Source organism: Anopheles cruzii, chromosome 2 (genome assembly GCF_943734635.1).
Source record: "Anopheles cruzii chromosome 2, idAnoCruzAS_RS32_06, whole genome shotgun sequence".
NCBI classification, from domain to species: domain Eukaryota; kingdom Metazoa; phylum Arthropoda; class Insecta; order Diptera; family Culicidae; genus Anopheles; species Anopheles cruzii.
In genome coordinates this window covers 58,279,391-58,304,280 of record NC_069144.1, presented here as the reverse complement: position 1 = coordinate 58,304,280, position 24,890 = coordinate 58,279,391, and the positions used below count along the sequence as shown (strand labels likewise).

The 24,890-nt window shown below is 53.3% G+C and overlaps 3 protein-coding genes across 4 annotated transcripts; 2 read left to right on the top strand and 1 right to left on the bottom strand.

The window, feature by feature from the left end:
• Positions 1-3,766: 3,766 nt before the first annotated feature.
• On the top strand, positions 3,767-10,136 carry LOC128269513 (vinculin). Of its 2 annotated transcripts, XM_053006994.1 has the most exons (4): positions 3,767-3,888; positions 5,303-8,032; positions 8,098-8,175; positions 9,773-10,136. In XM_053006994.1, exons 1-4 carry the CDS (start codon positions 3,832-3,834, stop codon positions 9,803-9,805), a joined length of 2,898 nt encoding a protein of 965 aa, XP_052862954.1. In that variant the 5' UTR covers positions 3,767-3,831; the 3' UTR covers positions 9,806-10,136. The 2 variants fall into 2 exon arrangements, with proteins under 2 accessions (XP_052862954.1, XP_052862956.1); XM_053006996.1 differs by having other exon boundaries at positions 8,098-10,136.
• On the bottom strand, positions 9,478-12,217 carry LOC128269514 (2-oxoisovalerate dehydrogenase subunit beta, mitochondrial). The gene is made up of 4 exons (XM_053006997.1): positions 12,163-12,217; positions 11,774-11,984; positions 10,775-11,659; positions 9,478-10,713 (listed from the first exon to the last, which is right to left on the bottom strand). The coding sequence occupies exons 3-4, from the start codon at positions 11,657-11,659 to the stop codon at positions 10,486-10,488; spliced, it is 1,113 nt and encodes a 370-aa protein (XP_052862957.1). The 5' UTR covers positions 11,774-11,984; positions 12,163-12,217; the 3' UTR covers positions 9,478-10,485.
• A 2,630-nt stretch (positions 12,218-14,847) lies between these two features.
• On the top strand, positions 14,848-24,625 carry LOC128269371 (uncharacterized). The gene is made up of 8 exons (XM_053006816.1): positions 14,848-15,211; positions 16,369-16,892; positions 16,969-18,104; positions 18,165-18,361; positions 19,241-20,483; positions 20,554-20,758; positions 20,847-21,002; positions 22,349-24,625. Exons 1-8 carry the CDS (start codon positions 15,115-15,117, stop codon positions 23,516-23,518), a joined length of 4,728 nt encoding a protein of 1,575 aa, XP_052862776.1. The 5' UTR covers positions 14,848-15,114; the 3' UTR covers positions 23,519-24,625.
• Positions 24,626-24,890: the final 265 nt, after the last annotated feature.

The window sequence follows — 24,890 nt, the reverse complement described above, 5'->3', positions numbered from 1 at the left end:
CAGTGTGCCATGAAATCCAGCCGTGGGACACTCGAGAATGCTGTGCGCGCTTGGGGCATTTAACCCGAACGGGGTGCCTCGAGTGATCACGAATGAAGCGCGAGAAAGAAAATAGGTTTTTCTTTCGTTGGGTGTTGGTTTGTGTTATTTGTGAAGCAACCCCGCGCCATCTATCGTATCCCAATGTCCACTAAAATGTACTATTTTACCCACATGACCTCAAGGGGCAGCAGAAAGTCCTGTTTCGCTTCTTCGTTTTGCAGGTCGTGTGCGCCACGGCGATAAGGGCGCACCTTTCTGGGAAGACGTTATATCGTTGATGGCTGATAAAAGGGACGCGGATTGTGGATTGAGGCCGTCTGGTGCCCGTGCTGCCAAGAATGATAAGGCTCTCGAACAAATACGCTCGCGGTCTGTGGGATAGTGTAGCTCGACGATGACTAAAAACGCGGTAGAACCGTTCGGATCGCTTTCTCGGAATCGCGGTCTCCAGCACTTCTAATCAACCGAACTGAAGCGCTCGGCACTTGCGATGATTCAACGAAAATGGAATGCTTCTCTAACAAAACACTGGCGAGGAGGAGGAAAAACAAACGTGGAAACGTAGCAAGAACTAATCCTGGGGCCAGACGTGCGCCTGTTGACCAGATGATTCAGATTGGTGGTGGTGCTGCTCAGGTTGTAATGCATTTTGTGTTCCTCCGCCGTTGCTGTGCGATCTAATAATAAACATCATTTTTCAGCCGAACACAGAATCGCCGTACTCACCGGTGGTACTGGATCTAATTAAGCTGTGCTGCCATCTGCCAGCAATACTGGCGATCGGGCCCCAGTTTGTTAGTAAAAAAGTTACCCAAACAGTCAAGAAATGTTTTAAGTAATACAGAAACTGTGGTCCCCACATGTTTGCCTGCTTGCCACAATAAACGACACGTAATCTTCCTTTGGCTGGAATCGAGGAGCCTGCCTCTGACACAGGTTCTTTTTATATCTCTGTGTATCTCATGGACATTCGGTCGGTCGGCCGGATTCGAACACGATTGGAACAATGCGTAGGTTTCGGCGCCAAACGTCCCGCACAAAAACATAAAGAAAAGCATTTAACCACCCACCACAAACGACGGGGGACACTCTTGTTATGTGTGCCGGACTATGGTACCATTGAAGAACTGTGGACACTGAGTGGAAAAGGTCCAACTTTTCGGGGTTTTTGGTATGCGCGGTTGTGTGAGGGTCCTGTGAATGGAGGGCGCGCACCGTCGTGGAGAAAAAATAAACGGACCGCTTTTTTAAAAATACCCAACCTTCAAAACACAACGCGCCTTGAAGCTATAGGGCGGTCGGTAACGGTGGCCCAGCCGGGAGCAGCACCCCGGGAGTACGCACATAAACAATATCGTGCCACTATTTATGCGGACCACATAACGCGTTCTCAGACGCTGCCAACATCCCGGCCCACCGGCCATCAAGAAAAAGGGGGAAAATAAAACAATTTTGCGTTGGAAAAATCGTGTCCGTCCGAAGCGCGATCGTGCCCGAAGATGATGGTGTGTTGTTGGGGGTCTCGCGAAAAGGTTGCGCTTCTACTTGTTGTTGATGCCTCCCTACTATTAATAACCTAAAACCAAGAACCAGCGTCCACTGCGACGGAGCGGCTCCCACTCTCGTTCTCGGTCACCTGTACACGGCGGCGGTGCTTCCTACACGAAAAATCGGAAGCACCAAAAACTCGGTGATCTCTCTCTCTCCTTGTGAGCTCTCCAAGGTCCTGTCGGTTCTCTGGTCCTTGAGGGTTCGCGCCAACCCGCTCCGCTCGACGGGGTGCCAATGGTTTTCAGGTGCATAGAGCTGAACCGGATCGCGCGCCGTATGATTGCCGCTGTGAAGGATAATCTTTGAATCATCAACATATGGCCGTTGAATAAAAACGCATACACACAGTCACGTTGGGTTCGACGGTTGATCACGGTGCGCGTCATCGATCGTCGCCATCCGGACGCTGACATCAGACGCTGAATTCGTCCAGCCGGGGTCCAGCCGGTCGGCTTTCAATCGATTATTGGCTCATTTTCATCACCTTTTGGTGACGTAGCCTCTCGCGCAGCGCGGCGTAAAGCGACATTTACGGCCATCCATCGTACAGCGGTGACGAGCGACAGGCGGCCACTGGGCGTCACCACATAAGTGGTGGCCAGCATAAATGCAGGGAAGCCCCCGCCGTGCGAGAAGCACTGACTGACTCTACACACAGGTTACATGAGCCATACGTTTCGCCGTTCGCCATTTAAACCGCGGTGGACGTAACAGCGCCGCGAAGGCAACCCCGGGACCCGGACCTCCGGTACCAGTACACCCTTCTGTCGCGCCCACCACCAAGGCGACCACCTCAATGTCAAGTGCACGCCAAGGGTCGCGCACAGCCCACGGCCAAGCGGCTTTCGCCTTGTCGTGGTGGTTTTGTTTTCATTCAGCTTTTTTTGTTTTGTTTTCGGTTGTGGTGGCGGCGCTGGCGGCGACGGCCGCGGCTGGCCCCGGCCAGCTTGTGATAAAATAAATGGCGTCGCCTGCTTGGCGCTGTGGCGCGTTGCCTTGGAGTGTGACGGGTGGACTACTACGATGATGGGGGGATGGTGGTCGCGCTTTTTATGCTGACGCGAAACGGAATTGATGAGAACGTGCGTGAAAAATGAGCTGCCGTCCGCTTGTGTGTGTGTGTCCGCTGGGTTAATTTGTGCGACGGTTTGTTTACTTTACGTGGGGGGCGGCTTTATTATTCACACCACCACCAACCTGGGGTTAAGAAGGCACGAAACTTTCACTGTGACTTTTGAGGCCTTGCACCAAAACCATCCCGCAGAGTCGAGGGGTCGAGTCTCAATTGTGAGTCATTTGTCATCGACGGACCAGTTCCCGTTATAATTGGTCCGCCTTTATTTTGAAATCCGATGCCGAGCAGCTTCGATTACCGCAAAAAATCACCTTTTTAAGCTCAACCTTCGAAACGCACTCGTAAAACGATCCAAGTAACCCTAGTAGAAACACATGTTTTGAGCATGTCATCAATTTTGAACCGTTTCGCTCGTCCCGCATGGACCATGCGGCCGTGAGTCTGACCTTTTTCGGTCAGCACTCGGTCCGCGCGAACTGCCGAGCCCCATGCGTGTAGGCGTTACCCGGACACCCGGAGCATAGCGCACCGACCACAAATAGTCAAGCAAAAACGGTTGCTGCCAATCGGAGCAGATCAATCAAATCAATTTGGTCCGGAGTCCCCCAAGATTCAGACCGCGGCGGAGTGCGTATCTCTCGCGCCGTCGTATGGTGGAGGCGTGGCACAATGCGTGTGGGCACCACGAATTCTTACTACCCTTACTCCGAAGCGCCGAGTCAAGGGGTTTAAATCGATCGATCGAGCCGGCCTTCGGAATATGACTCCGAACGTGCTCTTCCTGTCAGGGCAGACAGCGGCGGGACAGTTTTGAGTGAGACTGTAAACGTGCGGAACGTGCCCCTTGCTTGGAGCGGCACTCTTGGTGTTTATACGATTATCGGCTCGATGCTGTGTTGCTCACGCGCTTCTTCGTTCCATTGTTGATTCTGTTCCAGAAATCGCAACCCGCACCCGGAGGCAGAGAGACACGAATCTTCTTTCGGCGCGGTTGAATGGTTCCGTTCGCCCGGTTGCTCTGGCACACTGGCGTACTGAGCTGAGCGGCCCCGTTCGGTCGAGGTCGAACCTCGGAGCACACACACAAAGTATCAGGCGTAGACCTCGGACGTGCAGTTGCATCATCACACGCGTCGGCACCGTCCACCAGGAGCAGCATCACCATGCCTGTGTTTCACACAAAGACGATCGAGAGCATCTTGGAGCCGGTGGCCCAGCAGGTAAGAGCTCCGTCGGTTAACATCCCATCCCTGTCCCGTCTCTGAGTTGCCCCTGAGTGCGGCGGGCGCGCGTGTGAAGTGGATTTTATTTTTATTTACCAACAAAATCGACCGCAAACCGGAGCATCAAGTGGCAGGGCGGCAACGAAACACAGCGCGCGCGTGCGCCCCACATTATGCACCCCGTCGTAGCCGGAGGGGGGCTTAAATTTAGCAAAAACATCGTCGCAAACCACCAGCCTGTGAGGATCAGGGCGCGGGATCAGCAGGAGCGCACGATCGATGATGGAGACGAATGATCCCCGACCGTCCCGACGAGATGACGGTCCGATACGGAAAGCGTGCGTGGCGTAACTGATGCGCAAGTGACGGCTCGCGTTCGTGCTGTCCCGTCTCTGGTAACTCTGGTCGCGTTAGCTAACCGACCGACCGCCCTATCCTATTTCATCGGGAGGCAGGCTGTTGGCCCCAACATCCCGGTTGGCTGAAAATAAATGATGAATCATCACGGGTGGACTGTCCCGAATCGGCGGACGGGCCACAGGATCTGCTGCTGGACCGGTGCTACATCACCCTCGAAACGATGATCTATTTCGAACGTGACGTGTGGCGTCAGTCTGGGGTTACGATCATCTTTTACTTGGCCTGGCCTGGCCTGGTCTACACATGCCGTCTGGTGGGATGGAATGACATTCACTTCCGTCCGTCAGCGCGCGTGCACCGCTTGTTTGTGAGTGATTTATTTCGAAACACACATGAGTTTGGTCCGCGGTGTCGTAAGACGGTCCGCGTTTGGATTTGCTGCATTTTATGCGTCTCCTTTTTCTGTGTTATGCAAACGATTTACAGCCCGCCCGGTGGCCGCTGGTCGATTCCTGCTGCAAACTGCTGCGCATTGCAACGAACGTTGTGACCCGCAGACAGCCGATTGTCGGTGGCGAGTGATTAATGGGAATTAAATTAAACACAATCAGCTGCTGGTGGTGCTTCTTGCAACCTTCTTGTCGGACGCGCCACTTTACGGCCCATCGGAGGCGCCTTGTGCACCGGAATTGAGGCCAAATATTGATCGCGGATGAGATGATAGATTTACGCGTTCACCCGACGACCGACTAGGATCGCCGCGGCACCGTTTTGGCCGACGTCCAGCCGGGTGCTGTAGTGCATTTTTAAATTAAAGACGACATGTCGCCGAAAGCCCGGACCCGGCCCGGGCTGCTCTTTTCTGTTTGGCTGCTTCACAACCAAAAACACTATCATTTGTTGGCGTGTGTTTCGGGAAACGTGACCCTCTGCGACTTTCGGTGCCGAGGTGCTGAGAAAAGTACATCGTAGCTTTAATAATAAACATAAGGCGGCCAGGCACCAGGAGTGATGGGAACTGATGTGTTTTGTGTTTCGTTGTCTCACGCAGGTCTCACGGTTGGTCATACTCCACGAGGAAGCGGAAGATGGCAACGCAATGCCGGACCTCAGTCGGCCGGTGCAGGCCGTGTCGCTGGCGGTCACGAATCTGGTGCGCGTGGGCCGCGAAACGATACAGAACTCGGACGACGACATCCTGCGGCAGGACATGCCGTCGTCGTTGACGCGCGTCGAAACGGCCTCGCAGCTGCTCGAGGAGGCCTCGCTGATGCTCCGCTCCGACCCGTTCTCGGGTCCGGCTCGCAAAAAGCTGATCGAGGGTTCGCGGGGTATCCTGCAGGGCACCTCGTCGCTGTTGCTGTGCTTCGACGAGTCGGAGGTGCGCAAAATGGTGCGCGAGTGTAAGCGCGTGCTGGACTACCTGGCCGTCTCGGAGGTGATCGACACGATGGAGGATCTGGTGCAGTTCCTGAAGGATCTCAGCCCGTGCCTGAGCAGGGTGACGCGCGAGGTGAGCGCCCGCGAGAAGGAGCTGACGCACCAGGTGCACAGCGAAATTCTGGTGCGCTGCCTCGAGCAGGTGAAGATCCTCGCCCCGATCCTGATCTGCAGCATGAAGGTGTACATTCTGATCGCGGAGCAGGGCGGCAAGGGGTCGGAGGAGGCGGCCGAGAACCGGAACTACCTGGCGTCGCGCATGAGCGAGGAGATCCAGGAGATCATTCGCGTGCTGCAACTGACGACGTACGACGAGGATCAGAGCGAGCTGGACAATCTGACCGTGCTGAAGAAGATCCACAATGTGATCAACAACAAGATGGAGGCCGCCAACGATTGGCTGCGCAATCCGTACGCGCTGCGCGGTGGCGTCGGCGAGAAGGCACTGCGCCAGATCGTCGAGAATGGGCTGAAGGTGGCCGACCGCTGTCTGCCGCAGGATTCGCACATTCTGCGCAAGCTGGCGGGCGACATTACGGCCATGGCTAACACGCTGTGCGATCTGCGGCAGGACGGCAAGGGAACGACCCCGCAGGCGGACAACATTGCGCGCGACATCCGCGACAAGCTGGGCAGCCTGGAGCAGTCGGTGCTGAACGCGATCATGGGCGTGGATAAGGCGGGCCTGCAGCAAACGGCTCACACCGTCCAGGGGCGACTGGAGCAGGCCTGCCGCTGGCTGCAGAACCCGGCCAAGGACGACCGGGGGTTGGGCGTGCGAGCCATCGCGCTGATTGTGGACGAGGGACGTCGCGTGGCCGACGGGCTCGGTGGTCACCAAAAGTCGGAGATGATGCAGCTGTGCGAAGAGGTGGAACATTTGGCGCACGACTTTTCGCAGCTGTGCGCCAACGGAATGGGTCACACACCGCAGGCGCAGGAAATTGCGCGCCGTCTGAACGAGAAGCTGCACGGTCTGAAGAAGCAGATCCAGGACGCGGTGGTGAGCCGGGTGGTGGAGGACTTCATCGACATCTCGACGCCCCTGAAGCAGTTCATGGAAGCGGTCGCGATGCCGGAGGGAACACCGGGCAGGGATCAGAACTTCAACCAGAAGTCGAACCGGCTGCAGAGCTTCAGCGACCGGGCGTCCAAGACGAGCCGCATGGTGGCGGCCGGTGGCTCCGGGGGCAACAAAAAGCTGGCGGAGGTGCTGCTGGCGTCGGCCAACCAGGTCGACAGTCTCACGCCGCAGCTGGTGTCGGCCGGCCGCATCCGGATGAACTATCCGACGAGCAAGGCGGCCGAGGAGCACCTGAACAACCTGAAGCAACAGTACGCCGACACGATCCTGCGCATGCGGACACTGTGCGATCAGGCGACCGATCCGGCCGACTTTATCGAAGCGTCGGAGAAGCAGATGCAGAAGCACTCGTTCCTGTGCGACGATGCCATCCGCTCGCGGCAACCGCAGAAGATGGTCGACAATACGTCGAGCGAGGCACGCCTCGCCAACCGGGTGCTGCTGGTGGCCAAGCAGGAAGCGGACAATTCGGAAGATCCGGAGTACATTGGGCGGGTGAACGGCGCTTCCGGTCAGCTGCAGGCGTCCATTTCGCCGATGGTGCAGGAGGCAAAGAATGTTTCCACCAACATTGCCGACCCGGTGGCCGCCTCGAACTGGCGCGAAGCGAACAAGGCGCTGCTGCAGAGCGTACGCAACGTTCGCTCGGCCATTACGCACGCACCGGAGGTGCCGGAAATGCCGGACCTGGCCCAGCTACGGCTCGGACAACAGACGAGCGAGGCCGTTCCACCGCCGCGACCTCCGTTGCCGCGCGAAAACGTACCACCGATGCGTCCTCCACCGCCACCGGCCGAGACCGACGACGAGGATGACGTGTTCCAGGGGCACATGCCGCACGCCAACCAACCGATCCTGATGGCCGCCCACGGACTACACCAGGAGGTGCGCCAATGGTCGTCGAAGGACAACGAAATCATTGCCGCCGCGAAACGGATGGCCGTGCTGATGGCTCGCCTCTCGGAGCTGGTCCGGGCCGATTCGAAGGGCAGCAAGCGGGAGCTGATTGCGACGGCCAAGAAGATTGCCGAAGCGTCCGAGGACGTGACGCGGCTGGCGAAGCAGCTGGCCCGCCAGTGCACGGACAAGCGCATCCGCACGAACCTGCTGCAGGTGTGCGAACGCATCCCGACCATCGGCACGCAGCTCAAGATCCTGTCCACGGTGAAAGCCACCATGCTCGGGGCGCAGGGTTCGGAAGAGGACCGCGAGGCCACGGAAATGCTCGTTGGCAATGCGCAAAATCTGATGCAGAGTGTAAGTAGAGCCCGCTGTGGAAGGCGAAGGTGGCCTTTTCATCCTTTTTTTCTGACCCCACACAGGTAAAGGAAACGGTTCGTGCCGCCGAAGGAGCCAGCATCAAGATCCGGTCGGATCAGACGAACCAACGGCTACGCTGGGTACGTCGTCAGCCCTGGTACCAGTACTAGGGCCCCATTCTCTAGTCCCTTGTTTTCCCGAAACACCCGATATTCGGTCACCTCGTTGTGTCACCGCCGTATTGTGTCTAAAAGCATTCGAAATGTACGGAGACTGTTGTGTCGAATTTGTTGGTCCCCCTTTTTGTCCCTCTGTATGTAACACGAAGTGTTTCGTTGGTCTTGGAACAAGCGAACGCGTGGCAACAACACGGAGCAGGAACCGGGCGGAGGTAAGATGTGGTTCGATGGTAAAAACCGGTATACCTTAACGCAACGAAGTGCTTTGTAAAAGTTGTTTTTTGTCGAAAGGAGATTGTTGTTGGTTGTGGGGGCCTCTACAGAGGTTGGCGAAAGCGGCGGAAGTGCAGAACAAATGTTGCCACGGGATTGTTGGCCCAAAGGCCCAAGCAGTGAGGAAAAGTATATAGGGAAAACATGTTGCCAAATATTTTTAACAAAACGAATAATAATAAGCGACAGTTACGGAGGAACTGCGCAATCTTTACTAATCCTAACAGAACCTGCTGTTTTTCGGTAACCCGAGTGTGTGTTTTCTGAACGATTTTAACAAGATTTGACGCGTAGGGAAGAGTTTGACCGGGTGGCGAACAGCTGGATTCGTTGGAACATCGAAACATAAGCTTTAACACACTCATATGGTAAACGGCGCATGTCGAATGTTGGCAGCGAAGAGGTAAGGGCGGAATTGTGAACTGCAGCTTATTTATAAACGAAACGGGAGGGCGAGAATAGTAAGCAAATCGAAAAAAGGTCTAAGGTTGCGTTGAGTTTGCGAAGCGAAGGAAGTCGTTACTAGATAGATGTCAGGCTTTTTAAACTGTCATCCGCCGGAAGCAGAGGGGGCCGTACAAAAATTAACACTCAGAAAGTCCGGCCGCGGCTGTGAGTCGCGTGAGCCCCCCATTTTATTGAGTGTTGTGCTAAAGTACTAATTACCGATAGTAACCAGTTTCACTATAGGATAACAATAATGCGATCGACGGGAGTGGAATTGAACCGTAAGTTTGGTTAAATGTGCGTTTGAAAAAGGTGAACCATAAGGGTCAACAATCTTCCTCTTGTTATGGCTCCTTTTTATTCTTTTAACGGTTGCGTTTCAGTGGTGAGTTTTTGGATGTTTATCGTAAACTGTGCAATATGTTTCAAACAAACTTGTTGTGCTAAAGCAAACACTAAAACACAACCCCTCCTAAGTAACAATCAGCCTCGGTAGGTCTAAGATCGATTTGGTAGTGATAGCAACAATCTTTAACCGGACGTCGTCGGCGTTGGTTTTCTCGTTCTTACTTACAAGCTTACAACTTAGTGAAGTAATGTGAAACACTGAATTCGATTAATACCTATTAAGCGTTACTAGATTGGAAGCGTTTTCGTGTAGCGTGTGTGTTTTCTTGTTCATCGAAATTTATTCCATCAAAGAAACCCATGGAAAATACAAACTAACCTGACGTCGATAGCGCAGCCTGAAAATGGAGCGACCAATCACACACACCCGAATATGATAGATATTTTACAAATAGATTGTTCGCTAATTACAATCAACGCATTTTTGTAGATGAATTTAAGCCCCACTCAACCGATGCAATAGTAGATGATTCAAAGCAAAGGTACGCCGACTAATGGGAAAACCTCAGCAGCACTGCGTAGTGGAATGTGAAAACAAGGCAAGCTAAGGGAGCGTCACTACTTGGCTCTCGGGCCACAAGATATGTATTGCAAAAGGCGCCGGTACAGCAAGCCGCGGAACGCTTACCCTACTCACATGGGCGAGTCGGGATAGATTTGTAACTTATTAACAAGTGCCTATTTATTGTTGTAACACACACACACACACACCAATTATTGACGGAACACTTTTTTCTACCGTTCTCTTTTTTGTCTATGATTTTTCGAAAATGAGAAAATATATATTATAAAAAAGCGAATCGAAATGATCATACACCACGTGTGTCAAGAAAGAAAGCTGTTGTGATATGTCTGCCACGGAACCCGGAACGACACGTTTTGTAACATATCAATAACATGAAGGACTTTAATAAGGCACGTTCGGTAGGTAGTGGTTTGTATAACACAGCTTACGAAATGGAGTGGACTCTTGGAGCAACTCTCGGAGCAACTCTCGGGCCTTATCGCAAGTCGAATAAATGCATCCGTTACCATGGTGATTCTGAATCAGCGGCACAGGCGTGCTGCTTCGACGTCATCGAGATTAAAGTGAAGGAATGATCGTTTCGTTGTGTGCGCCTTCACTGCGATCGAGCTGGCGAATTAGTAGTCGATCACCTTGCGGATACCCGCCAGGCATCGGTGCTTGTCGGGAATGTAGAACGGCTCGAAGACGTGCGGGAACGGTGTGTCCCATCCGGTCACACGCAAGACGGGCGATTCGAGGTGAAGGAAGCACTCCTGCTGTATGGTCGCCGCCAGTTCCGCTCCAAACCCTCCCGTCAGTGGTGCCTCGTGAGCAATCAGAGCACGGCCCGTCTTCTTAACCGACTGCGAAAAACAAAAGCACCGGTCAATGTTGCCCCAATGTTGTGTGCACTACCTTTCTTACATTGCAGACGGTTTCCTTGTCCCACGGAAGGATGGACACTAAATCGATCACCTCGCAGCTCACGTTCATCTGCTTTTGGGCCATATTGGCCACCTCCTGTAGGACGTGAATTTGCGTTCCCCAGCCAATCAGTGTGATGTCCGTTCCGGTGCGCAAAACGTCGGCCTTTCCGATCGGACACTCGAACGCTGCCACTGGCACCTCCTCCACGGCAGCCCGGTACAGAGTTTTCGGTTCAAACACAATGCACGGATCGTTGTCGTTCACGCAGGCCAGCAGCAACCCTTTGGCCTTGTTCGGTCCGCGCGGTACCACCACCTTCAGGCCGGGCGTGTGGGCAAAGTACGCTTCGGGGCTCTGCGAATGGTAGCAGGCACCGTGGCCAACCGCCCCGCACGGAGCACGGAACGTGAGCGAACCGCAGTCGTACAGATTGCCGCTCCGGTACCGATACTTGGCCGCCTCGTTAACGATCTGATCGAACGCCGGAAAGATGTAGTCAGCAAACTGCATCTCAGCGATCGCCTTGGCCCCGGTGTTGGCCACCCCGATCGCGAACCCGGCAATGCCCTGCTCGCACAGGGGCGTATTGAAGACGCGCTCCTTGCCGTACTTCTTCTGCAGTCCCATCGAGCACCGGAACACGCCGCCAAAGGCGACATCTTCACCGAACACCAGCGCCGACTCGTTCTGCTCCAGTGCGATATCCATTGCTTGGTTAATCGCTTGGAACATGTTCATCTTCTGCGTCGGACCCTCGATCGGAGCCTTTGCGTCCGCTTGGTACACGAAGTGCGACGAATGGCGCAGCATCAGCTCCGTGCGGGGAACGTTCTTAAGGCTGCCCGCCACCACGGCCGCCGTTGCTTTTGCCAAAAAGCTCATCTGGACGAAACCCGGGAAACGTGTATTAAATTATGTAATCGTGCACAATCTCCGTTCCCCGTTGGAACCACCGTTGGTTTGGGGAGGAATCAAAGAAGCAGCGGAACTACTTACTATGGCTGGTGCAGAATTTCACAGTAAGGCTGGAGAAACGGCTTTTTGCGGAGGAGATTTTCGTGTGCCAACTAAAAAAAAGTAAAATTTTTAAACTGTTTTTTCATCGAGAAAGTATAAGCTTGACTTGACACTTTTTTGTTTGTTTTTTGTGATTATAGAGACTTTGAGCTGTCATTCGTCTCTTTCTGCCGAGCCACACGGAGCGAAACTGTAATATTACGTAGAAAAATTTTACACTTAATCGGTGCCGAAATGTCGAACGTGTTTACATTGATGTTTCTGGCCCGAGAAAATAGAAATCGAAGGGAGAAATCTGGCCCGAGGAAGGTTGATTTCTGAATAATTAATAGTTTTTATATTTAAAAAAATTACTAGTAAGAACTTACATTAACCTCTGTTTGTAAATAAAGGCTCGGTGTTACGTGTTATGTTATGTTTTAGAGGGTCCGGTGAGCCACAAAGCTTTTGACGGTGGTCACCACGTTGTTATATTTCAGACCTGCCACACGAAGCATAACGGATTTGACACAAAGTTACGAGTTATGCACCGTGTGGCCCAGCAGAAACACTTCCGAACACGACCCGAAGAAAACAACCCGCACATTATTACCTGATATTTCCAACTGCCGAATCTGGGAATGCTCCGGGTTTTAGGTGCAACGGTACAACGGTTTCTTATTTATCTTATTATTATATTCTACTTATTCTTTATTGTATAATTAGTTTCGGTTTTTTGAATAACTATTTTGGATGTTGCAATGCCCGTATTAGTTTTGCTTCAAATTCTTCGTATTCATAATACGGATCTTCACACTGTAGGGAGTAAAATATGGCTTTTAGAATAAGGGGATAGTTTTGTAAAATTATTTTTTTGTTTTTAGTTTTATTCTCCCACCCACAAGTTCGAAAGAATTCTTTGGTTAAAAAGTAATCTATTGAATGTTTAAATAGCCTTTCTCCTTTTTTATGGCTTCTTTTTGGTTCAGCTTCAAGTTTCGTTTGCAGATAATCTGCCATTTCTACTTTAAAATCGTCCTGTGGGACATTCTGCGCTCTTAAGTTCAACATCAACAATTTGCGACGGTCCTCAATCGGCAGAACATCGTCGAGGGTCGACGTGGATGGCTTGTGCTGTGAGGCGCTTGGCGTGGATGGTGTGGCGCGTTGCAGTTTTCTTTTTCGTGTAGGAGGTACTCTCGCATGTGTTGCTGCTGATGTTCTTGCATTTGTTGCGGCGGTTGTTGCTACGACTATTGTTGGAGATGGTGCTGGTTCCTGATAGTCTTCCGCTTCCGTCTCCTCGATATCCGATAAGTCATCTCTGGTATAGTAAACCCGTGTTGCTGTGGATGTTGTTCCTGTTGCTGCTGCTGTTGTTGTTGTTGCTGTTGTGGATGTTGTTCTTGTTGCTGCTGCTGTTGTTGTTGTTGCTGTTGTGGATGTTGTTTCTGTTGCTGCTGCTGTTGTTGTTGTTGCTGTTGTGGATGTTGTTTCTGTTGCTGCTGCTGTTGTTGTTGTTGCTGCTGATCCAGGCTGCTGCCCGCACGCCCGCTTTGCTTTTATTTGCCGGGAATTTAGTAGCTTAAGAGGATGAATCTAAAATTACAAAATTCAACATTAGCGTGCCATCATAAAATGCAGAGTATTTGTATACCTTCTGCAGTACTTTTTGTCTTCTGTATCGCACAGATTCGCGGGTATTAACTAATTCCGATGTATCCATTGCGATTTCCATGATGATTCAACAACAAAACAAAACCATTAACCACGAGAAACACGAGAAACACGAGAAACAACAGAAACCGAAACGGAATGAAAACGTCAAAACGTTACTAGCGGCCGATCCAGTGAGTGCTGTCAGTTGAGTGCTGTCAGTTCGCGCTGAGCATCTAGTAACCTTGTGCAAACGTGCAAATGACAAGTACAGAGTGTGAAAAAAGTCGTCGATTGTGATTGCGAGTTGGTGCGTACGCAAGTTTTAATTGTGCTACCAAATTGAAGCAAGTTTAGCCTCATCTGCCGAAATATTTGTGCTGTGCCAAGCAAATTGCAGTATAATAACGCTGGAGAGGGCCAAATGGCCCAGCCTCTCACAGTGCAATAATAGGTCACCGTCGTCGCACACAGAAACACAAAGAGTAGAGTATGAACTTCTTTTCGACAGAGTGTCCGCAATCGCCTCTTCGTCTGGAAATATTTTCCGACAGAGGAGTGAAAAAGCGAAATAAAAGTTACTCCCACATCCCCCGTTCGTGTGAATGTGTGTTTGCGGTCGTGCAGACGGTTCCAATCGGTGACGGTGCAAAGAATCGGGAGTTTCTATAGGCTAGTGCTCTTTTCGTGAAGAAATCGATTCCGTAGAAAACGTAGCCATCGTGGTGGAGTGCTGCGTCGCAAGAGTTAACTCTGGCCACTACGCACATCCATCGCAGATTAATGCAGGGCCAGAAACGGTGCCACGAAAAACAGTAACTCTTTCCCAGGTTCTCGCTGCGAATGTATCTCAGATTTGATCTACTCCAGTGGCCAGCGATTGTGTGGAGTCGGCCGAAGGAGTTTTAGGCGAAAAGTGCGTTCCCCTTTTTTGCTTCACATTTCAGCACACAGGCTACTGGGATGAAGCGCACGAGTAGTTGGCAGAAAGACAGCAGAGATTGTCACCAGCTCGCGTTCGGCGAAAGTTGATTGTGGTGTGGGCAATGTTTTGTTTACGTTCCCATGCAGCACCGTATGATTAAAGCGAAGAGAATTAGCCACCCGACCCCCCGAAAGCCCACCCCACCCGAGAGCCATCGGCGCCATCCTTCGTCCGAGCGGGAGGGTGCGGGGAGGGAAAATTGTTTTCTCTTCCTTGACGTTTTATCTCTTTCTCTGTGCCTTTGTGTGTTAGTACGACCGAGGGACCAACGTATCTGTGTGTTGGTGTTTGCTTTCAGTTTCTCGGGGGTGGTGTTGGGTGAACGCTTCACTGCCTCCTGTTTCGTTCTCGCTCTGACGGAGTGAGCAAACAGAGAAGGAGCGTAGTAGCTATCGGGGCGGTGTGCTCTTAGAACATCTGATCGTCAACAACGGGGCTCAGTAGGCTTCGTTCGGGGAATTCGTTCAGTTCAGCCAGCCACAGAGTGCGCGCCTCTGCTCTTCGCTAATCCGCAACGTTCCGTAACTAAATTCGGTGTAATTTTCCAGTTTTTCCTCTTCGCGTGCCCACACAGAAGAGTTCAGTTTTCCAAAGCAATCATACGGGCAGCGGCGTATTGTGGAAAAAGATGAACTCAGTGCACTAGGGTGGAGCGAAGAGCCGACACACACACGGGGACGCTTCCTCGGCGCTAACTAAGATGATGGTCGACAACTATGAGTCCGCCGGATACACGTTCTACTCCAAGTTCGATTCCGGCAACCTGGGCAAAGTCGAGCTGGTGCGCTGCTGCGAAGGTAGGTCGGGTGGTGGTGATGCAAAAGTATGTTTCCGTTTTTCGTAGCGCCTGTCCGTGCGACACACGTGTCCGTGTCCACCACTTTCTACTGTTGCCGGGGCGAGAAACTAGAAATTCTACATTCCGTCGTCGTCCGAATATAGAAGAATCTGCCTCGACCTTGCCGAGCGACCGACCAAACGAATGAAAGCAAAACAGCGACATTTCGAGGTGGTGCCAGTCCGAGCGCCGGGTTTATGTTCTTCCTGGTGCAACCCCTTGGCGCGGGATGCCTTAGTGCTCGTTGGCGGCGCTTGGTATTACATAAACCTTTCACTCGCCGAGCGGTGCGCTGATTTTATTGACCTTTTTTTTCCCCCCGGGGGGGAGTGTTGTTGTTAGCTTGGCGTGCTTTTCACCGTCGACCGTCGTTGTGTCGTACAAGAATATGTAATATTTATTTTTGGGACACAGCCCATCCGCGCCGTTCTTTGTGCCGCGGTGTGTTCTGAGCGAGAACGGACTTTCAAGTTTACGGGCGGAGGCTAACTTTGGGCGCCGCGTAGATCCTTCTAACACATGAACCGAAAAGTGAGGGGTCTAAGAAAGAAAATGGTTTTTCAAAGTTGCTCCATCAAGAGCCACGCTATTTTTTGCATCTAAGTAGGCCTGAGTTTCTCAGCGATAAGCTCTTCATTCGAGTGAACTTTGAACAGAGCTTCCTCATAGTAAAATGTGCATGCAATATGAAGTAAGGGTAACGCCATTTGTGTGTTAGGCCCTAGACTTTCCAGCCCATGTGTTATCAATCGATTGTGTGAATGCTTTTGCTTTTGCTCCTAATTTCTTGCCAGACAGCAGAGCAGCATGCTGATCACAGCAAGCTCCGCGGGTGCGTTAGCCAGAAGGGCAGGGCTACTGGTGATAAAAGCCTACTCTGCTCTCGGTGGACGAAAGTTAAATCGATCATATCGTGGCACAAAATCAACAAACCTTCGCCTCGCCGTCGTCGCCGCCTTCGACGATTTGTCAAAATCTGGGCATTAGGGTTAGCACCACCATGGCGTGGCGCGCTGCATGTACCCCTTGTGGGTTAGAAACCCTGTGCCTCAAATAAAAATAATAACCCAATTCTTTCGCTTTTCGACGTTTCCTTTTTTTGGACGACGACGCCAGGTCTCGGCATCGTTGGCAGCAACACCGTATCGAGTGGCCCGATTGGCGCGGGCGGACCAGCAGCAGTAGGTGGCTCGAATGTCGTCGGCGGCGGCGTTCCCATTATCGGTCAGACCTCCATCGGGGGCAGCAGCAGCAGTGCGTCAGCGATCGTAGCAGCAACCCTCGGGGTCGGTTTGCAGCAGCATGGCGGCGGCGGCCACACCGCCCACAGTGGTGTGCCTCAAGGCGGTGGTCTTGGACTTCCGATACCGTCGCCGACGCCGCACGCAACCGAAAATCCGCTGGTGGAGGTAGAATTCAACCTCTGGACACGGCCCGACTGCGCCGGGACACCGTACGAAAATCAGAACCGCACCTGGTTCCACTTTGCCGTGACCGGCGGCCGACCGAATCAGATCGTAAAGTTTAACGTGATGAACCTCAACAAACAGGCCAAGTTGTTCAGCCAGGGCATGCACCCGGTCATGAAGGTGGGACCGAATGGCCGCTGGGAACGGATTAAGGATAAACCATCGTACTCGGTGAGTGGCGTAGCACCGGCCAGCTCGGTGGCTCGGGTTGCGACTCCAGCTTATTGATTGATTGTGTCTTTCCCAGATCACCAACGATGTCTTCTACATTTCGTTCCTTCACAAAGCGCCGGAGGTTGGTGCGGAACAGACACGGATCTACTACGCGTTCACGTTCCCGTTCACCTACACGGAGCTGCTGGACCAGCTGGCCACGTTCGATCGGAAGTTTGGCCGGCACCCGTTCGAGCTGAACAAAATGGCGTACGATGTGTCGCAAAAGTACGAAACCGCGGTGACCGGTACCGCGAGCGGTGCTTCCATGTCCACCACGGAGGGCGTCAAACAGCGACGGAAGGGAAAACTGTCCAAAACGGAACGCATCGATCGCACCAGCCCGGAATCGTTCGATGATACGGCTCGCGATGGTACGACCGGCCTCGTGGTTGCTGCAAAGCCACCGCCAGTGTCGCTGTCACCGGAAGGGAAGCCACCACCGGCCGCATCCGGTGTCGGGATGGTGATCGACGACAACACCTCCGAGTCGATGCAGCAAATAACGAATCTAGTGAATAAGGTGAAAATAGAGTTACCGCAACAGGGCACAACGGAGGGCGCGGTTCCGGCCCCGGTCAAACAAGTGGCCTCAACACCGGGATCGGCATCGCTCAGCAAGCTCAAGTTACCGTCGTTCCATCAGCAACTAAGTACCAGCGGCAGCACTGCTCCGTCGGCGACGACACTGCCCACTGACGAGGACCCTGGGAAGGGTGACCTGCGGGACGAGATTTACTACTGCCGCGAGCTGCTCACGCACTCGGTCGAAGGGCGCCGGATCGAGCTGCTTACGATCAGCTCGTTCCACGGTATTCAAACGGTGCGCGAGCCGCGCCTTCGCAACCTGTTTCCGGACGATCAAGCCCAGCGCTGCCATACGTTTAGGGAGAAGAAGATTGTGTTTATCTCATCGCGCGTCCACCCGGGCGAAACACCGGCCAGCTTCGTGCTGAACGGCTTCCTCTCGATGCTGCTCGACCGCAAGAGCATCATCTCGCAGACGCTCCGACGGATGTACGTGTTCAAGGTGATCCCGTTCCTCAACCCGGACGGTGTGTATAACGGGCTGTACCGGTCCGACACCCGGGGCCACAACCTGAACCGCGTGTATTTGGGCCCGTGCCACGAAACGCAACCGGCCATCTACGCGGCCCGAAAACTCATCAGGTACCTTCGGCTCAGTTCCCTTTCCCTGGATCGCTGTGATTGATTATGTCCCTTTTTCAGATACTATCACCTCGGCGTGGACGAAGTGGAACCGTATGAGTTGGAAAGGGAAAAGAAAAGCTCTTCACCACCGAAAGTGGAATCTTCCGCGGAATCGGTCATCGATTCAGCTGATCTTTGTCTCGCTGAGTCCTCGGATGCTGCTGCGAATACTGGTGCAGCACCAGCAGCGGACGCGGCGGCGACAGTGAAGAAAGGTAGACCCAAAATCCCACTGATGGTTGCGGGGCGTGCGGCCAGCATCAGCACTAGCAGCACGGCGTCAAACGTCACTGCCACTGCCACTAACAACAACAACAACAACCAGCAAGGCCACAACCGAACTACTAACACACACGATCACAAAACTAAACTGCCCGCACTAACAACAACAACAGCAGCGACGCACTCCGGTCCTTCGGACACAGGGGCCACCACTTCCGGCGCGCCACCGAAACGGCTCTCCCCATCCGCCCTTTCGCTGACGGATGGCGGATCGCGTAAGCGACGCACGGGGCCTCGGAATCCTGGCACTGGCAGCGAGCGGTCAATCATTGCTTTCGCGTCCCCCTCGATTACGGCCGGCATTGCGGCGGCTTCCTCTTCCTCTTCGTCTTCTTTCGTCGTGCCACAGCAACAACGACACGGCACCACCAGCACGGCACCATCACCGTCCGCGTCGTCGTCCTCGTGGTCCGATAAGTTGTTTGGTAAACTGCTTCGCCGCCGACGCTCGAAGGCGGCGGCAGGTGAAGCGGCCACTGGAACGCTGTCTCCGATAGCCCAGGCACTGCCCCGACCGGTCACTCTGCTTCCGGTCGTCGAGGAGGGCTCGATCGACACGGCACCGCCACCGGCCCATGTGTCCCCATTAACCGATGGTACGCCAGCAGTGGCGCTAGTTCCTTTTTTCTAGACTGCATGCTTCAACCGGTCATCAATCATCGCAAGCCGCCGCAAACTTGACCGCTGCTGCATCTCACGCACTTTACACACAGACACACACAGACACACATACAGATTAACTTCCATTGCATGGCCATACGCATCCCGGACGTCAGATCACCAACCGCTTGCTAATGCGTGTTTCTTTTCAGAGTCGGATTGCGTCGAGCAGGACAACACACCACCGGCGTCGGATTCTGGGTTTAGCGAAGCGAGCACCGCGTCCTCGTCGAAGGTGGTCACCATGTGCAGTATTTCGTCGGCTGGCAGTACGTCTCCGGAGGCCACTTCCGTTGTTACAAGCCAAACGCCAGACAGCCAACCGGAACCGGAAGATGCCGGTGCTACGACGACGACGACGGTGGCGGTGCCACCGACACTTATGGTGGCCGCCGCAACGGCTGCCGCTCTCGTGACCACGGCGCCCCCGTTGGCCCCGACGAAAGCTTTCACCGAGAAGCTAATCCCCGAGCTGAACCCAGTCGTCGTGAGCGATCCGAGCCGATCATCGTCGGCCGCGATCGTGCCGCGCAGTTCCTCCAGCCTCAGCATGGTCAGCAGTGGAAGCAATAAAAAATCCATCACTGCCACGGGCAAGGGGGCCGGGAAAGGGTCATTCCATCACAAGCAGCAGCAGGGCGGTCACTTGCTGAATAAACCACAGTTCATCGGTGTGACCCCCGGCAGTGCCCTAAAGTTAAGGGAGTATCTCATGCAGCCGCTACATCATCACCACCATCATCACCATCACCATCATCACCATCATCATCCGGGTGGTGCGGCGGCGGCAGCGGGAGGCGGCACAGTGGCCTCCGGAATGGTGCCGGCCGCTGGTCAGGGTGGGAAGTTTGCACTGGGAGGCAGCACCAGCACCAAAAAGGCAGTGCAGTCCTCCTCCGGTAAAGTCCAGTCGTCGTCGAATGCTTCGTGCTCGTCCGCTTCATCGCTCGCTGGCCGCACGGTCGGGGAACGGATTCTGGGTGATGCCACCGGGGGAAAGAATCGGCCGCAGACGCCCCAGCAGCAGCAGGGGCAGGGCCCGGTGGTGGTGGGACCACCGAGTCACCACTATCGGTCGCATCGGAACGAGTACCTCAATCCGGGCGGTGGCGGTGGACCACCGCTGTTGCAGCGGAGTCTCAACATCAGTCTCGATTTTCTGGCCCAGCTGGACGAGCGCAACGATCGGGTGGTGTACGAGGACCGCAGCAATCTGTTCATGTACCTCGATCTGCACGGGCACGCCTCGAAGAAGGGCGTGTTTATGTACGGCAACCATCTGCCCAGCACGGTCGAGGCGGTCGAGTGTATGCTGCTGCCGCGGCTGATGAGCCTCAACTCGGCGCACTTTCACTTTGACGCGTGCAACTTTAGCGAGCGCAACATGTACTACAAGTAAGTGCTGCGAGGGTCCTTCCGGTTGGACACATGGATGTGATGTGTGTGTCCCTTTTTTCGCGCACAGGGGAAAGCGTGACGGACTGTCGAAGGAGGGCTCCGGCCGGGTGGCGGTCTACAAGTGTACCGGGCTGATCAAAAGCTATACGCTCGAGTGTAACTACAACACCGGCAAGTGTGTCAACATTTTGCCCCCGCGCGGCAAGGAGATTGTGGCCAAAGCGACCCACACCCTCGTCCCACCGAAGTACACGCCGGGGGTCTTCGAAGAGGTCAGTACTTCACGCGGGCCACAGACACACTCTGATCTCTTCTAATCAACTCTTTCGTCCTTTACTTACTGACATGTGGCGACAATAGGTTGGCAAAGCCCTCGGACCGTCGATACTGGATTTGACCAACTCGAACCCGCTGTCGCGGTTACCGAACTGCGAGTTCCGTACGCTGCAGGGCCTGCGGAATGCGCTGCGCATCGAGATCGAGCGTGGCTCGTCGAAGGCTCGCGTCACCAATAAGGTAATCTGTTGTCCACGGGCGGCCCTACTGTTTGCCGACGCGCTCCAGCACCACAACCAGCTACTGCATCATCCACATCATCATCACCAGCAGCAGCAGCAGCAGCACCAGGTCGCTTGAAGGCGCGGTCTCCTGTCCTTCTTCCCTCTGTTGGTCTGGGCATACAAATATGAACTTGAATCTAGCGCTGCTAGAGTTTCAATATGTTTCCTGTTCACAAGTTTTCCATTTCATTAAGCGTAAAAAAAGCATTCGAGTTTCATATTTGTAGAGCCCATTGGTTACTTTGATTACTTTTGTGTTCCACTCTTACTTTCTTACTGATTATTATCGTTTCTTTGTTCATTTTTTTATGTTCTCTTTTTTCGGGGTGGTTGTTGATTTTGTGCATTTCTTTCTGCTCTTCTCTTATTTTCTCAGTTTGGTGACATTATAAGTTACGATTGGTTGTAGCAAGTAGCAAGCAAAGCAGGCCCTCGCTGTCGCTTATCGTCTGCCTTCTCTATACTGTCGCTTCACACACTACTACTACTACTATTACTAACTAGGGGAAAATGGTCGTTGCTGCTGCTGCTGCTGCTGGTGCTGACCGACCGACCCGACGGAGGGTATCCCATGGAAACCCTCCACTACTCGCGGTCTCCCGAGATGTGCTCACCTTTTGTTTTCCCGGTGGAAGTGCCTTTCCCCTTACTAAAACGATTACCAAAAAGCCACTGCCAGCCCCGCGGGTGTCTAGTAGCCATTGCCCCGGACGATGTTGCTGCCTGTGCTGCGCGCTGAAGTGGAGATGATGGAAAGATGAGTCTAACGAAAATCAATTGTCAACCGTGTTGTAACGACTTTTGTTTAGTTTGTTTTCCGTTTTCCTGCGACAGAAAGAGTAATACAAGAGAAGAAAAAGAAAAAAAATCGAAAACAGGTGCCAGAAAGCCATTCATTACATCGAACGAAGAAGGATGCAGAAGCAGGGCAGGGTTCAGTTAATAAAATATCTTCCTTTCGGTTTGGTCCTGGGGTGGTTGTTCTCCTTTTGTTTGTTTGATTGTGCGGTTGCGTAGCGGTAGGTGGCCATCTCGTTTCTATTCTGTACTCCCCCCGGCCTTGTTCGGTGTCTATAATTCTGTGGATTGTGTGTGGTTTTTCCGCAGGGGTATGTATCCGTTCGACGCGTTCGTTCCTTCATCAGAGCATACCGTGGGCATATAGTAGGCCGTTTCACACACACTCCTCTCATTTCACGCTCATTCATACAATGTTCATTTTTCTCTCCCTTTTTGGTTCCGTGTGCCCGTCACTTGCCCGTGCCCGCCAACAAACGCAAAAACGCGGTTCCGCGGTTCTAGGGACCGAAGGCGCACTCGAAACGGCTCGCCAATCAGCTGTCCAGCTCGATCGAGATCGCGGCGAAGGAGAACGCCATCCAGTGGGTGACGGCCGGACCGCTGACCGGTGGGCAACCGCTGCCCGGTGTGGTGACCGGCTCCGGCGGAAACACCGGTGTCGTCACCATCGCCAGCAGTCCGGTGGTCGTCGCCGGCGGAACAATGGCCCTAAAGGTGGTAACTGGCGCTAGCGGCGACGATACCGGCGCCATCCTGACAGCCGCGATCGGTGGCGGCACTGCATCGACCCAACCGGTGGCGGCAGCGGCGGTAGTTGGTCGCACCTTCCTGAAGGGCGCCTCGGTTAAGGGAGGCAAAATCTCCCGCAAGGGTGGCGCCTTTGGGAAGAAGAAACAGAAAGTGCTCTGCGATGTCGGTGCCGCAACCGGCAGCGGTGGTAATGGCGGCAACGGCAAGAAGCTGCAGGAACTGGTGGTGCTGCGAGGCAACAACAAGGATCAACAGCAAGTTCCTCCGTCGGCACAGCAGCAAGTGGTGGTGCCCCGCAAGAAGATCAAAGTGTCCACCGGTGCCGGTGCCGGGGTGGGAGGAAACGGTCCCCCCGGTGGTGGTGGTGGCGGTCTACCCAGCAGTGCGCTGGAGTTGTGCTTCAAGGGAACTCTGCACGGTGTCGGTGGTGGCGTGGTGGCATCGAGCTCATTGCCCAACTGTAGCGTGGCCGCCCTTACCGCGGCCGAACTTGGTGGTGCCGTGGCGAAGAAGGTGAAATCGGAAACGGTACTGTTCGACGCGGACGATATGCTGTGTGACGATGGCTTCGTCGACGCCGCACTGCCGTGCTGTTCCCATGGTACGGCCACTTCCCGGCTGGTGGCGTCCGTCGCAACGGCGACCACGCCCCCCGACCATGAGGTGCTGCTGATCGGTGGAGCCGCATCTCAACCGATCGACGGTGGTGGCACGGGCAGTGACAGTGGCGGAAGCGGCAGCAAATCGGGTGCTGTCATCGTCGGTGCATCGCTCAAGCCGAAACCATCCAAGTTGGCCAAATCGACCAAATCGGGCAGCAGTGATGCGAGCAAGAAGCTACTGAAGAAGAAACGGTCCCTCAAGTCGGACAGTACCGGGCTGAAGCGGAAGAAGACGCGCATCAAGCCGTCGCTCACCTAGCGAAGGAGGCGCTGCTAATCCGTCTCTGGCCGCCGTCTTCCTTGATTTGATTACCGAGTATTAACAGAGAGAGAGAGAGAGAGAGAGAGAGAGAGTGGCCAACGGAGGTGATGCCAACGACGATCCGCGATCGGTCGCTGGTGGGTCTCGCGCAATAGAGGATTTATTTTACTAAAAACACACAACAGAGAGAGAGAGAGAGAAGAAGGAAGACCCCGTTTGGTCTCGGGTTGTTGTTGTTGTTGTGTTGGGCGTGTGATATTTTGTACTCGTATTTACTATAAACAAACACACAGCTTTTAGTTGTAAGCCATATGACGGATGTTTTGCTTTTACGCGCCACCACGCTTAGTGTGATTATTTGCTTTATTTGCGTTGCATTATGGATAATATGAACCGGAAGTGAGGTTGTAGGTTGTTGGTTTGTTGAAGCAAAAGGAGGAAGAGGAAAAGGACACCCTGCAAAAGATTTCGTTTTCCCCGCATTTCGATTTTATTTCATTTGTTTTAAACACGCAAACGATGAACACGGAAGGAAGTTGAGACGTTTTCAGGCCGCGACCTGAATGCCCCGATATCTGGCAGTGCTCCTCCTCTCTATTTGGACCGTTAAACCCCATTCAAACGTAGACAGCCTGATATCCAGCGTTCGACTAGGTGCCCGCCTGAATGAGCAACTGAAAGAAAGAATGAGAGAGAGAGAAGTGGCTCAAAAGGACTCGCAAGCAAATGCATTGTTTGGGGATTGTCGTGGTGCACCGGGAACGGATTTAAATTATTCTCTCGCGTAGATACGCTAGTGTGCCTAGTGTTTTGGAATTGGTTTTGTCGAGGAAAAAGAAAACATAACAAAAACGATCACCACTGCGCGCTGCTTGCTTGGATAGTCCTGAGTAGTAGTAATGCAACTAACACACTTAAACAACCACCGCGCAATGGGCTCACGAACAGAGTAGGTCCTGTCTCGAAGGACAAGCTTAGCAACGATTCGTATAGAAAAGACTTGAACAAACGTGATAGAGAGGGACGCAGAGAGATGGCGAGAGAGAGAGAGAGAGAGAGAGAGAGCAGTAAAAGTGCGAAATATTATATCACCAACCACAAAATGGTAACAATAAACAATTCAAAATACCACAGCCTTTTTCTCTCTTTATTTGAAAAGAATGCAAAATGGCGCAAAACAGCCAAATTTTCAAAAACTTTTGTATAAAACTTTGTATGCAACATTGCATACACATTTGGGAAGGCAAAACTTGCATGCAAAGTTGCGTGAAACATTGCATGCAAGTCACAGGTCTGCGACACGTCGAGAAGAAAAACGGAAGTAGCGTTTTCCCACATGTTTTCCTGGAAGCTTCCGACGGAAACTGTT